At 38.2% G+C, this 14,401-nt stretch overlaps 1 protein-coding gene across 1 annotated transcript in view; it reads right to left on the minus strand.

Moving 5' to 3' along the window:
- Window positions 1-5,902: 5,902 nt before the first annotated feature.
- KPNA4 (karyopherin subunit alpha 4) overlaps window positions 5,903-14,401 on the minus strand; it is a 58,263-nt gene continuing 49,764 nt past the window's right edge. Inside the window, exons 16-17 of the mRNA XM_079922951.1 lie at window positions 12,544-12,638; window positions 5,903-10,890 (exon numbers count right to left, since the gene is read on the minus strand). Of these exons, the coding sequence (XP_079779077.1) occupies window positions 10,792-10,890; window positions 12,544-12,638 (194 nt within the window). The 3' untranslated portion in view covers window positions 5,903-10,791. The remainder of the gene's footprint in view (window positions 10,891-12,543; window positions 12,639-14,401) is intronic.

The following is a 14,401-nucleotide window of genomic DNA, read 5'->3' on the forward strand; positions in this document are numbered from 1 at the left end:
CCAGCTGCAGTGTCATAAAGTAGGGCAAAGAAGGGTGGACTTGGAGCTGAAAGACAACTGGTAACGGATATACCTCTAAATATTTTTTAGGCCATTCCCTCTTCTCTATTTCTACTGTGTACTGCCCTGTTCAGTACCTCCTTTTCTCATGCCCAATTGCTCTAAGAGCTTCCCAATTGGTCTTCCTGCCTTTATTCTTATCTTCCTGAAATCCATGTTCAACAAAGTTGACACAGTGATTTACTTAAAAGTTCAAATTTGACAATGACACTCTCCCACTTAAAATCCCTAAGTCTCTCCTAAATAAAGCATATTATGTGTTGCTTGTTCTGGTCCCTTCCCACCAACCCTGATGTCAACTTTTAGACTAAAAATGATTCCGTTTTCCCCATCCCTGACATTGCTCACTGGGGAAGGCCCTTGCCCCCCACTTCATCTGGCTAACTCTTGAGTCAGTCAGGAGGGCCCTACGTCCTCCAAGAAGCCTCCCCTGACTGCCTTCCAATGCAGGGGACGTTGGTTCAATCCCTGGTCGGGAAACTAAGATCCCACATGCTGCGGGGCAACTAAGCCCACGTGCTGCAACCACTGAGCCTGCGCAGTCTAGGGCCCGTGCACCACAACTACAGAGAACCCCAAGTGCTGCAACAAACAGCCGGCGCCACAACTAAGACCAGATGCGTGTGTGTGTGTGTGTGTGTGTGTGTGTGAGAGAGAGAGAGAGAGAGAGAGAGACAGAGAGAGAGAGAGGGAGGGAAGGGAGGGAGGGAGGGAGGGAGGGAGAGAGAAAGAGAAAGAGAAAGAGAAAGAGAGAGAGAAAGAGAAAGAGAAAGAAAAAGAAAAGAGAAAGAAAAGAAAGGAAGGAAGGAAGAAAAAGAAAAAGAAAGAGAAAAAGAAAAAAGAAAGAGAGAAAGAAAGGAAGGAAGGAAGGAAGGAAGAAAGCAAGCAAGCTCTATGTTCTAGGCAATGTGCTACATGATTCCTGCTATAGTCTAGTATTGTATGAATCTTAATTGTGAACTTCAAGGTGTGCTAAACAAAAGGAATGGAGTTCTATGAGAGCTTTTAATAAAGGAATTTAAGTTGGGCAGTAAGTGCCAGTTTCTCTTAGAAAGTGATGCTTAAGCTAAGAGATGAACAAGGAAAGGGGGGAAGGGGATATTCTAGCAGAGAAAACAAAATCAAAGGCCTCACGAGAGGAGTATCTGAAAAGCCAGTGGAGTCAAAGCACAGAGAAGAGTGGTGTGCGTGAAAAAAATGGCTAGAGAAAAAGGCAGGGGCCAGAAAATGAAAGGCTGTGGCCATGTTAATGATTTTGGCTAAGTCAAGGACATTTGAACATGGACTAGATACTATGAAGGAAGTGTTAATTTTTTAAAGATGTGATATTGCTGTGGTTATGTTAAGAAGTTGTTCTTAATTTTTTAGAGATACATAATGAAATGCCTAGGATTTGCTTCAAAATAATTCAAGGGAGATAGGAATAGTTGGTGGGCCAGAGATGAAACAAGATTGACCATGTGTCGGGACTTCCCTGGCGGTCCAGTGGTTAGGACTCCACACTTCCATTGCAGGGGGCACGGGTTCGATCCCTGGTTGAACTAAGATCCTGCAAGCAGCGCGGTGCAGGAAAAAAAAAAAAAGATTGACTATGTGTTGATGATGGTTGAAGCTGGGTGACGGGTACATGAGGGTTTATTATTTTACTCTACTCTTGCACATGATTAAAATTTCTGGGACTTCCCGCGTGGCACATTGGTTAAGAATCCACCTGCCAATGCAGGGTACATGGGTTCAAGCCCTGGTCCGGGAAGATCCCACATGCCGTGGAGCAACTAAGCCGTGTGCCACAACTACTGAGCCCGTGTGCCACAACAACTGAGCCCGTGTGCCACAACTACTGAAGCCCACACACCTAGAGCCCATGCTCCACAAAGAGAAGCCACCGCAATGAGAAACCCGCGCACTGCAACGAAGGGTAGCCCCCACTTGCCGCAACTAGAGAAAGCCCACGTGCAGCAACAAAGACCCAACACAGCCAGAAATAAATAAATTTTTAAAATAATAAATAAAATTTCCAATGAGAAAAAAGAATGTTGCTTTTTATTCTAAGAGCAGTGAGAAGATATGAAGTGTTCTAGGTAACAACACTGGCACACTCAGATTTGAATTTTAGAAACATCACTCTTGGCTTTAATGCAGAGATCAGATTGAAAGGGAGCCACAGTGGCCAAAGGAAACCATTTTAATAGACTTTTGCAATGGTTCAAGAAAAGAGATGATGGTTGGACTAAGGAGGTAGAAATGGGGATAAGTGAAAGGATGCAAGAGCCATTTTGTAGAACTCAGAGGAGCTGATACTCACTGAGATAGGGAACAATTCAAGAGGACATGCTTGGTGGTAGGAGAGGAAGATCATAGGCTTGGACAAGCTAGAGTTGTGGTTGCCTTTCAGGTATATACGTGGGAATTTCAAGGAAGCAGTATGGAGATTTTAGAGAAAGCTGATACTAAGTTGGAAATCAGTGGCATGTCATAGCTGATCCTTGAAGTGTGATTACTCTATCTTTGCATAGATTAAAGGAAGCTTGGTGTGAGAGGAGAACCCTGGGTTGAGAGTTAAACCCCTTAAACATTTAATGACAGGGAAAAGCATGTGCTAGAAAGGAGATAAAATGCTGGCTAGGAGTTTGGTGGGGAAGGGGAGAGAGAGAGGGAAGGAGGTAGCAATGGTCAGAGGAGGAAAAATAATGTGAATTTGTGAAAATCTAGACGGGAGTGGTCAAGTGTCTCGTTTTTCTGAGTCAAGATAAAGATAAAAAATTGCCCATTTAATCTAGTGACATATAGGCACTGGTGATTTTTCAAGGGCTTTATGGAGTGATGAGGGCAAATGAAAGACTAGTGGGTTCAGAATGAGGCTTGAGCAATTGGAAGAAGCAAACTTCTTAAAAGAACTTTGGCTGTGGTGGTAAGGGGAGGATGGAGCTGGACCGGGAGGGAGGGCTCCACTTTCATTTTTATGTTGGGAGGTATTTGTTGCATGTTCAAATGTTAATGGGAAGGATCACACTGAAGGGGAACAGTTGAATACAAAGGAGAGAAAAGTCATAATTCATAGTGTGAGATTCCTGAGAAGTAGCAGGAGATAGGACTGAAGACAATGGGACTGCCTTAGTTATGAGGAAAGCTATCTATCTCCTCTAATATAAGTCTCTAAGCTGGAAGTGAGCTGAGGAAGTTTCTCTCATATAGTTTCTCTTTGCCACCTCCCCGCCCCTAAAATAGGAAGGGTAATCTACTAAGAATGAGGGAGAAATAGAGGGTTAGGATTTGAAAAAAAATTAAAGTCTGAATAGCCAAATGAAGTCTTAAGTCGGAGATAATGAATTTAGAGATAGTAAGTCTAAATTTTTTGTATGCTCCCTCAAATGCTCTGATGCAGTCCCCAAACAGTGGGGTTTACCAAAGGTACCACGTACACCTGTCACTGTACTCACTTCTTCTAATGTATCCATTTGACTGTCTTTCCCTCAGTAAACTAAATTGAGAGCAAGTACACATTTTAATTGGCTTCATACTCTAACTCCCGACTTAATGCCTAGCCCAACATGGGTTCTCAGGTATTTGTTAAATGTAAAAATAAGGCTTCTGCCTTTATTTCCAGCAAAAGTTAAAGGGAAATTCTCCTAGCTGCTGTGCTTATTATTTACGTAGGATTATTCTGAGTGCTTTACATGAATTAACTCATTTAAACCACAAAATAACCCACTGGGTAGGCACTACTACATTTTCCATTTTTCAGATGAAGAACCAGAAGCAGCTAAAGTAACTTTACAAGGTTCCACAGGAGTTAAGTGGCAGAGCTAGGATATGAAGCCAGAAACTCTATCAAAGGGGCCACTGTATGAATTTGCTCTTAAAGCCTCTGCAACACTGAACAGGAAAAAATGAGTAAACACCATGGTGATTATCAGAACTGTTTAGATCAGGACTAGATAAAACTGAGGGAGTTCCTTGGGCTTGTTCCTAATTATTTCTAGCACCTAAAAATTTGTATAATTACTAGTCTGGTAGAAGAAAGCTTATGTAATTATTTTAATCAAAGAGCACTGCAACATCAATAACCAAAAAGCATTCTAATAATTCCATACTATAGACTAAAACAGTAATCAGTTACCTTTATGGTTTGGATACTTTCTTTGTAAAAACACTATTATGATACAGATATTTCAATAAATCACACATTTCAAAAATTAATTGCATCAATAGTATTATATATTAGGTTACCCCCTGCTTTATATTATGGAAGGCTGGTATTTGAAAGACACATGACGATGCATTGCAATATCCTGTGAGTGTCAGATATCCAGATCTGACATTGGGTAAATATCAAAAGTGAAAAAAGAAAATAAAGAAATGAGCATTCATCTGGCAATGAATGCCTTCCTACAGAAAGCATTCTAAACTTCAGATGCAATGAGGCAAACTGAAAAATTCCAAATTGAAGAGTTTTAGAAATAGTCACTACTATCAGTTCATGTGAGAGGTTGTATTGTAATCACAAACCTTTGAGCGTCTACAGAACTCATGGCACTTTCATGGGGTTTACAGAGCTTTGTTTATTTGCTGACTTTGGCCCTTAAGAAGCTTACAATTTAGTGGAAAGACTAAAATGCAGATGTGATAGAGCAGTGACTGAACAGACTCTACAGACTGAAAAATTACCATCGGTGTAAAACACACACTGCAAAGTGAGAGCTAATGGGGATGGCAAGGGTAGTAGACGGTACTGTATATATTTGGCTTCCTGAAGGAGACAGATATCTGGAATGTTCAAGGTATGTAAAGTGGTTGAGAATTCAGGATCCAAACAAGACACTTCCTATCTGCTACCTCTAGCTTTCTTTACTCTCTGCAGCTGGGAAGAACGGCAAAAGAGTTACCCGGGGATAGAGAAAACAGGGAAACAAACTTTTCGGTACATCACTAGTTGACTCAAACTGGAACAAAGTTACTATTTAGGTACCTTCACAGCTCCTTAACAGCTTTCCTATAACCATCTTAAACAGGTTCAAAGGGGGGAAAAAAAAAAGATAAAACCCAGTTTCTCTGCATCAGTTATATGGTTACATACGCTGGGCATCTTGTAGATCACACTGGGAGCTACTAGATTTGAGGCAGTATGTAATTTGTTTATGGAGGGAGCACACTGGCAAGTACAAAGGGAAATGGTTGGAGATAGAAAATACCCATAATAGATTAATAGATAAATTTTACGTTAATGAGTTGAACAGAGGGGACAACCCCTGAGAAACAAGAAGTACGGCAGTAAGGCAGGAGAGACTAAGGGTATGTCGATTTCTTCCCAACCCCACAACTATGAGCCAAAATGACTTTTGGCTGTGTGGCATGTGGGATCTTAGTGCTCCGGCTGGGAACGGAACCTGTGCGCCCTGCAGTGGAAGCGTGGAGTCTTAACCACTGGACCGCCAGCGGTTTCCCTGTTTTTGTTTTTTTTAAGATAAGAGAAATACCCTCCTAAGCTGAGTCCAAGTGTTGGATATTAGCATTATAGTATCCAATTACAAAATCAGTAAAAAGGTAACCATGTAGAAAATATGGGGGAAAGGTGGCTCAGAATGCTCAAAATCCAGAGGACGAGAGAGGATGGGACACTGAACGAATGATATGGAAGCAGGATTCATGCTTGAAGAATAACAGAAAGAAATGAAAAGGTTATAAAAAATTTTCTTCACGAAGAATAAAACTGGAAGAACTGACAGTCTGGAAAAACTAAGTTAACCTGGAGTAAGCATAGTTAGAGCTGCAAAGATGCAAAACTTGTGGAGAGAAGGTAGAAATTGGGCCAACAATGTAAGTGATAAGAGAGGAGTGCAGGGACTTCCCTGGTGGCGCAGTGGTTAAGAATCCACCTGCCAATGCAGGGGACATGGATTCGAGCCCTGGTCCGGGAAGATCCCACATGCCGCAGAGCAACTAAGCCCGTGCGCCACAACTACTGAGCCTGCGCTCTAGAGCCCATGAGCCCCAACTACTGAGCCCGCGTGCCACAACTACTGAGCCTGCTTGCCACAACTACTGAAGCCCACGTGCCACTACTGAGCCCGCATGCCACAACTACTGAAGCCCACGTGCCTAGAGCCCGTGCTCTGCAACGAGAAGCCACCACGAGAAGCCCACGCACCACAACTAAGAGTATCCCCCGCTTGCCACAACTAGAGAAAGCCTGCGCCCAGCAACGAAGACCCAATGCAGCCAAAGATAAATTAATTAATTTTTTTTAAAAAATAAAAAAAGACAGGAGTGCAGGCCTCTGGCAAGAGGTAAATCAGAAATGTGCAGGGCGGTATTTACTTTCCTTCACACTCAGCTGCTCTTATACACCAAGTAGCAGCTGTCAAGTCAATTTTATAAACAGTACATCCTGGCATGGACATCCTGAACCAAATTTGTCACCTAAAGGGCCTGAATTTAGAATATTCAAAATTGATGGAACTGCTTAGTTGTATCTTGAGAAAAAACATTCAATCTACCTTCCTGTATATTATTGACATGATAGTTAATATGCAATGTGACACTACAGTTCAGTTGCTTCTGATCACACTGGAATACAGGCTTTACAAATCTTCGTTTTTTCCGTCTTCCTTTAACTTAGGAATTAACTCATTACAATAAGACTACAAATGTGCACTTTGATTTTATTTAAAGGCATATGTGCATAATTTCATTACTTATATTTTTAAAGAGTATACACTTCATTAATGTGTTTGTTAAAAAGAAAAACCATTTTCTCCTTAAATGTTTAAAATGTCAAGTTTAGGAAGTAAATAATCCATTAAACCTCAGGAGTTAACTGGTAACTTTTTTTGATTCAAGCTAAATTGGCCTGTTTGTAGTTCACCTTCTTAATATCCATAATGAAAGATCAATTTTTGGAAACTCAAAGAAATCAAATACAGTGGACCCTTGAACAACATGTGTTTGAACTGCTTGGGTTCACTTATACATGGACTTTTTTCACTAAATATGCACTACAGTACTACATGATCTGTGGCTGGTTGAATCCTTGGATGTGGAACCACGGATATGAGGATTTTCGATTTTTGACTGTGCAGAGGGCCGGCACCCCTAACCCCAGCTTTGTTCAAGGGACTAGCTACACAGCACTTAGATTGTACTTAACAATTATTTACATGGCATTTACACTGTATTAGGTATCACAAGTAATCTAAAGATGATTTAAAGTACAGTTGACCCTGTAGTATTTAGTGAAAAAAAACTGGCATTTAAGTGGGCCTGCAAAGTCCATACTGTTCAAGGGTCAACTGTAATTTCAAAACTCACAAGCTTCTATAAGAATTAGTGTTAGCCATTCCTCAAAATACAGATATGAAAAGCTGCATAAACATTTTTTTGCATTGGCTCACAAATTTAAATGAACTCAGTTTTAGAACAGTAATTGAAAGCATAGCTTCCAATGGTATGGGAGGTACAATCTGGGTCTTCTCTAGCCCTTAGTAGCTGTCTGGCCTTGATCAAGTCACTTCTTCACAACTCTATCATCTGAAGCGGGGGACTGGGACAGTTCATTCATATTCTGAAATTCAGACTCCCACAGAACCCCTAAAACTGTATGTATATGCATTTTGGAAGGAAGCCGGTGCAAAGTTCTCAATAGATTCTCACAGGTAAACTTCATCTAAAAATAAGTTTGCAATATATTACTGATCACTTCTAAACTGCTCCAGCTCTAAATACTAGTATTTCTTTGTGGTATAGGAACTCTAAGATGGCTCTCAAGATTCCCTGGTGTACATACCCTTTATAATCCCCTTTACTCAAGTGTTGGCAGGATATGTGAATATGATGGATATCATTCTGTGATTAGGCTATGGTATAAGGCAAAGAGAAAGGGATGTTGCAGGTATAATTAAGGTACTAATCAGTTTGGCTTTGGGTCAATCAAAAGGGAGATTACAGGGCTTCCCTGGTGGCGCAGTGGTTGAGAGTCCGCCTGCCAATGCAGGGGACACGGGTTCGTGCCCCGGTCCAGGAAGATCCCACATGCCGCGAAACGGCCAGGCCCATGAGCAGTGGCCGCTGAGCCTGCGCGTCCGGAGCCTGTGCTCCGCAACGGGAGAGGCCACAACAGTGAGAGGTCCGCATACCGCAAAAAAAAAAAGGGAGATTATAATGGGTGGGCCTGATTTAATCAGGCGAGCCCTTTAAAAGAGAGCTTAGGGCCTTCTCTGAGATCAGATTCTCCTGCAGGCCTTGAATAAGCAAGCTGCCATGAGTCCTGCATCTGTAAGAAAATTATTCTATAAAATCACTTGGCCTATTATAACCTCACTGGCTTACTTTGAACCAGGTTTTTGTTTACTAAGAAACATGAATTATGCAAAGTACTATTATGTTCACCTTCTGGTAACTTAAGCCATTTGTAAAAACCATGCTTTGTATGCAATCTATTTGGAACCATATGTTGTAGTTACAGAAATACTTAAAATATAGCTCAAGTTGTCTCTCTCAGTCCATTTTGCTGGAGGGGTGAAGGAAGGTCAAAAGCTTGGTTTGGACAGGGAGAAAGTAGAAGCAAAGATGGTGTCACCTGAACAAATTCAGTCAGTTAGAATATTAATACGTCTATACCGAAATTAAATAACTTAAGAAATTTCTTCTGTAATGTTGGGTCTGTATCAAAAGCTTATGAAAGACAAGCAAACATAAGCCACTGAGTTACTCTAACTTTACACTAATATATGAAAAAATCCACACAGCACACACACACGCCCCATGTAAAACATTGCTTTGAGTTTTAATGTTTATCTCCCCAAGACAGCCTAGCCTGCACTCTACTTGGATAAATTTTACAAGCTAGTTTTCTGCTGCTTCTAGTTTTAAACTTTAACCATGTTTCTGATGACAAGGAATGCTGCAAAAATACTCTAGTTCAACAAAGAGTTATGATCACAAAATAATTTTTATCCATTCTACAGTGTTTCAGAATTACCAGTTGATTTTTAAACACAAAGTAGATATAGATGCTAATGGTGGCTAATCTGGTATGTTTCTTATAGCAAACTGTTGTTCATGCAACACTTGTGCTCAAAGGGGAAGGCACAGGATTTCCTACAATGAGCCACCTTATAAAGAGTTCTTTTTGTACAAATTAATTTATGTCACATTTAATTTAGTGTGCATAACCTCGAAACTGAGGCATTATTCCAATTTATAAAAACCACTTGCATAACTTTTATGCAAGTTTTAAAAATACAAAGTTTTCTCCCTAAAGTGGCTCAAAATAGATTGTTCATGGCTGCCTACATCTAAGATAAAAAGATTCTAAAACAATTGAACAGATTAGGCATATTATTAAAGGTGTTCAAACCATTACTTGATTTGTACATCTACTCAAACCTCTTCATCGGTCTTTATTCAGCAGTACATATGCACCAAATTCCATTTTAGAAGTTTCCATATCATTTTCATAGAAAACAAAGTTTGAAAACAAGTAACATTTAAACACAGCACGGTATTCTACCACAACTGAAACTTTTTTCTTCTTCTTCTTTACAGGACTCAACAAAATCTAAAAATGAACTAGGCTGTAGATTTACCTCATGCAAAGATCTTTATGTTATCTCTGAAAATGAAAAGGATGGCTTTTTAAAGCACATTTTACTGTTTTATACTATTATGGTAACTTGTGTACTGCAACACAGTCTATTTTGAGGGAAATTTATGGTTTTTTTCATGCAAAAATCTACACAAATTAGTTTTGATGATATGGAAAGCTTTTCATAGCATCAAACATTCATCTGGTGCAAATGCACAGGGAAACCTTCCTGAAAGTTTTCTGACTTGAGAAGCAACTAAAAAGCCATACTAGGTAAAGTAAATAAAAACTAAAAACAAAACAAAAACCCCACAAAAAAAAAACAAAAAAAAAACAAAAAAAAAAAACTAAAAAAAAAAAAAAAAACCCACAAAAAAAAAAAGAGGGGGAAAAAAAAGGAGGGGTGGGAAAAGGGAAGAAGGGAAATAGAAAACACAGGCTGCAGAGTACACCAATGTCTGCTGCTGAACTGGTCTTTGTTTTCATGTCCAGTGTACAGTAACACTTATGATCTCACTTTGATGATTTACTAGGTTTGTTATCAGCCCCCTGAAGGCAAATCAAGCTTGCATGCGTTCACATACAGCACCACAACCATACTCTCGTACACAGTCACTCCAGGACTAGGAGTCTGCTTCATGAATGAAGAGCCCTAGATTTCAAAGATGAACCTGGCTCTCTATCACTGAGCCAGACATTCATTCAACATTGTCCATTCACACACTGCTTCATAGCAAGGCCTGGGCTCATTTTCCTTTGACTTATATGGGCATCCTATTCTCTTTTATGCTTATAAGGCTTGAAGATGACATTACTGCACTTTCCCCTCAGCGGATATAATGTCAATGTTCCTCCTCAGGCACTGAATATCTGTGACCTGTAGCCCTTTTACTCTGAACAACCTAAATAAGCATTCATGTAAAGTTTTCATTACATTTTGCCACTCATTCTCACTCGCACCCACTCGCCATCTTGACCTCATTTGGGCATTTTCCGTGATTCCAAATGAAATCTTCACATTTTCTTTCCCGATTTAATGCAGCAGCAGATCCCATGAGCCAAGCTTGATGGATCAAACCTTTTTATATATATGTGTATATATATATATATCTCAGTGCTGCATTGTACCTAACTTCCACAACATCTTTCTAAAACTGGAACCCTTCTGTTGGTACATTGGCAGATGAATTGAAACCAAATGTTCCACCTTGTATTGCCTCTGGAACAAGACTAGGATCTTCATCAATCTAAGGGAAAAAAGGAAAAAGAAGGTGATAATTAGTTTAAAAAAAAATAGCATTGTAGTACTATTTCCATTTAAAAAGCATGGGAGGGCTTCCCTGGTGACGCAGTGGCTAAGAATCCACCTGCCAATGCAGGGGACACGGGTTCGAGCCCTGGTCCCGGAAGATCCCACATGCCGCAGAGCAACTAAGCCCATGCGCCACAACTACTGAGCCTGCGCTCTAGAGCCCGTGCTCCACAACAAGAGAAGCCACCGCAATGAGAAGCCCCCACACCGTAACAAAGACCCAACACAGCCAAAAATAAATAAATTAATAAATTAAAAAAAAAAAAAGTATGGGAGATGATGGGTGCCAACACTGTCCTACCACCCCTTTAGAAACCTGAAACACTTTATAAAGGCTTTTTCTTAAGAGATGCCAAAAAGAGAGGAAACTTAAGAGAATATGCAAAACGTATATCTTCTGAAAGAATGAAAGAAATGGTCCTACATCTCAGAGTATACTCACTGTAATGCTACCACTTTTGGAGAGTAAGTGTATTCTTTGGTTTATCTTTTAATAGCAATTGGAGACAAATGACTTTTGAGCTTAAAGTAGTAAAATAATAGCTCTGCTAAAAATGTATAATATTCTTTCTATATGCTTTATATCTAAACGTTGAAATTCCACAAAATTATGCACCTATAGTGTAGTTCCTATAAATAGGCACATCATCTTTATTATTCTTTTCATGATGCAACAGAGTAAACAAGACCTGCACGTTGAAGTATCAGAAATCATAAGGCTTTATGTATACCTAATTATCAATTAGGACTTCTAAAAACCCAACTTTAAGACATGTGACAAAAACTACCTTTAAAAAAGTATACTTTTCAACTACTATTATATTTTAAATAGGACTTAGCTTGATAATCTGTAATTCTTCTTTAGTATTGTCCTTGTCAAGTTAATGTTCAAATCATGCATGCTTAACAAAATATTTAATAACATTCCATTTTTTTTTTGAAGAGTTGAGAAAATAATTCAAGAGATCCACTGGTGGTTCTATCTATAATCACTATAATTTTCTAAGAAACAACTGCTTTAATTTTAGATTTAACTTTCCCAAAGAGGTGATACTAAAAATAATTCTTTAATTTCAATTACCATATACTGACAATCTGAAGATACTCTTCTGGACTATACCTTACATTATATAGTAATATATATATTATTATAAGAAATAATTATATTTCTTGATAATTTTTTTCATTTTATCTATTTATCTTTGTATTAGTTTTTGGTGACCAACTAAAAATAACAGTGACAATATATTCAAATACAGATTAATTATTGTCATAATGGATTTATTATAGGATATACTAGGCTTCACTGTTTTGTTTATAAAGACATCAAGGGAAAATAAAGCCTGATTTATCCACTGTCAAAAATTCTTTTTTTTTTTTTTTTTGCCATTACAGCTAGTACTACTTTTTAATACCTTGAAGGACTTTAAAATACTGAAATATTTGTACTTCTGAAATAAGTAACATTACTGTCATATATCTATTTCAATTCCATTCCCCCCGAATACATACATATATGTCCTAGCTTACATTTCATCCAGACTTATGCTTATACATAAAACTAAGAAAATTATAAAATTATTAATACATCATCTGAAGAGAAGAACTGATCAATGATCTCATAGGCCAATTTGTAGATGTCTTCATTTTCATGATTTTGAAGTTGTTCAATTTTCTCCAGTCCTGTAAGAAATTTTATGAAGTGAAATAATGGTAATATTTAAAAAGCAGTGACAAAAAAAGTTACAATAATCTTGGGAACACAAAATCCAATTTTGAGGAATTTATTCTAAAGGTGAATCTTATAAATAAAAAGGTTTTATGCACAAAAATATAGCATATTTATCTTTTAAAAATTATCTGAGTATCTAATTACATATAAACATAAGCAATGGGACATCTACTCAGCAGAATAACTATACACATCAGTGTTTATAAAGAGTAATAACATGTAAAATTGCTTTGTTAAAAGTTAAAAGCTGGGAGATCCCTGGTGGCCAGGTGGTTAGGACTCTGGGCTTTCACTGCTGTGTGGGCCCGGATTCAATCCCTGGTCGGGGAACTGAGATCCCACAAGCCATGTGGCATGGCCAAACACACACACACACACACACACACACACATCCCCAAAGATGCAAAGAAAAAAAAAGTTAAAAGCAAATTCCTTCTACTTTGTAGCATCTGCCAAGTTTTTCTAGTGAGCATTTAGGAAAAGAACTTTTAAGTACTCGTGATTAATAAATATGAATGTTAAGACAGCTATTCAAGTATAATGAAAAATGATCAAGATCAACCACAGTATTTCAGGGGAAAAGGGAATTTTCCCTGTAAATATTAATAAATTTATTAAATCATAGGCAGACTATATTAACTTAACCTATTGATATGCAAACTGGATATTGTTTTGCTTTACAGGAGTAATAATTACTTTTAAGGCCTCTGAATTAAAGTGAAATTGCCCTTTCATGAGTGTTCTTCCTTTATCTATTCTTTAAGTGGAGGAAGTTGTTATGGGCATGTTTCTCACTTTTCACATTCTCTTTATGGGGCCCTTCCATGAAAAAGTTTAACTACTACATATAGGCTGAGGACTTATAACTCTATGGCTTCATTTCTTTCCTGAGCTTCAGATGTTGAAAATCTTAAACATGTATGATAATTCCACAAGGATATTTCAACAGGTATCTAAAACTCAAACTATCCAAAACACAATTTGTTCTTTGCCATTCTTCATTTACGCTGTTTATTATACTGTATTCTTATTGGTGATAATCAACAACAGTTTGAAATCTGAGAGACAGACTAATAAATTCCCCTTACCCTCAATACTCTATAATCAAATCTCAAAAACCTTAAAGTCTATCCATTTCTTGAATCTTGTCATCTCCCCCTTTTCTCTATTATCACTGCCTTCATTTATTGTGGCCTCAACACAATACATAGAAACCACCTAGGTGGTTTCCTGCTTGTCTCTAAATGGTTCCATTCCCCTCATATCCATGGCTCCATTTAAATACATCAATTCACTAGGTAAAATCTTCCAATGGCTTGTCATACCCTACAGCAGAATCCTTTGGGAAGTTTATAAGATACATATTCCTAGGGCTCGCCTCCAGTGAAGTAGGCAATGCTCAAGATCTATATTTTTATTTTAATATATAAAAATAAATTTTTAATAATTAAAATGTTTATATGGTAAAAGAAAAAAACATACAAGTAGGAAAAATTTTTAACAATTCCTGCTTTTAATTTTTCTGGTACTCCCTTTCTAATTATTTCCCTAACAGTATTTCCCCATGTCCTGTTCCCAACTTGATAGTTATGCATTTTTTGTTGCTGTTCTATTTGTCACTTTAATAACTTTAAAAATACTTACTTCTTATTAATTTTCAAGCCTCTGAACTCTACTAAGGAAGCTGAAGATACTGGTTCTCCTACTCCTAGTT

Source organism: Stenella coeruleoalba (genome assembly GCF_951394435.1).
Source record: "Stenella coeruleoalba genome assembly, chromosome: 5".
In the NCBI taxonomy this organism is placed as follows: domain Eukaryota; kingdom Metazoa; phylum Chordata; class Mammalia; order Artiodactyla; family Delphinidae; genus Stenella; species Stenella coeruleoalba.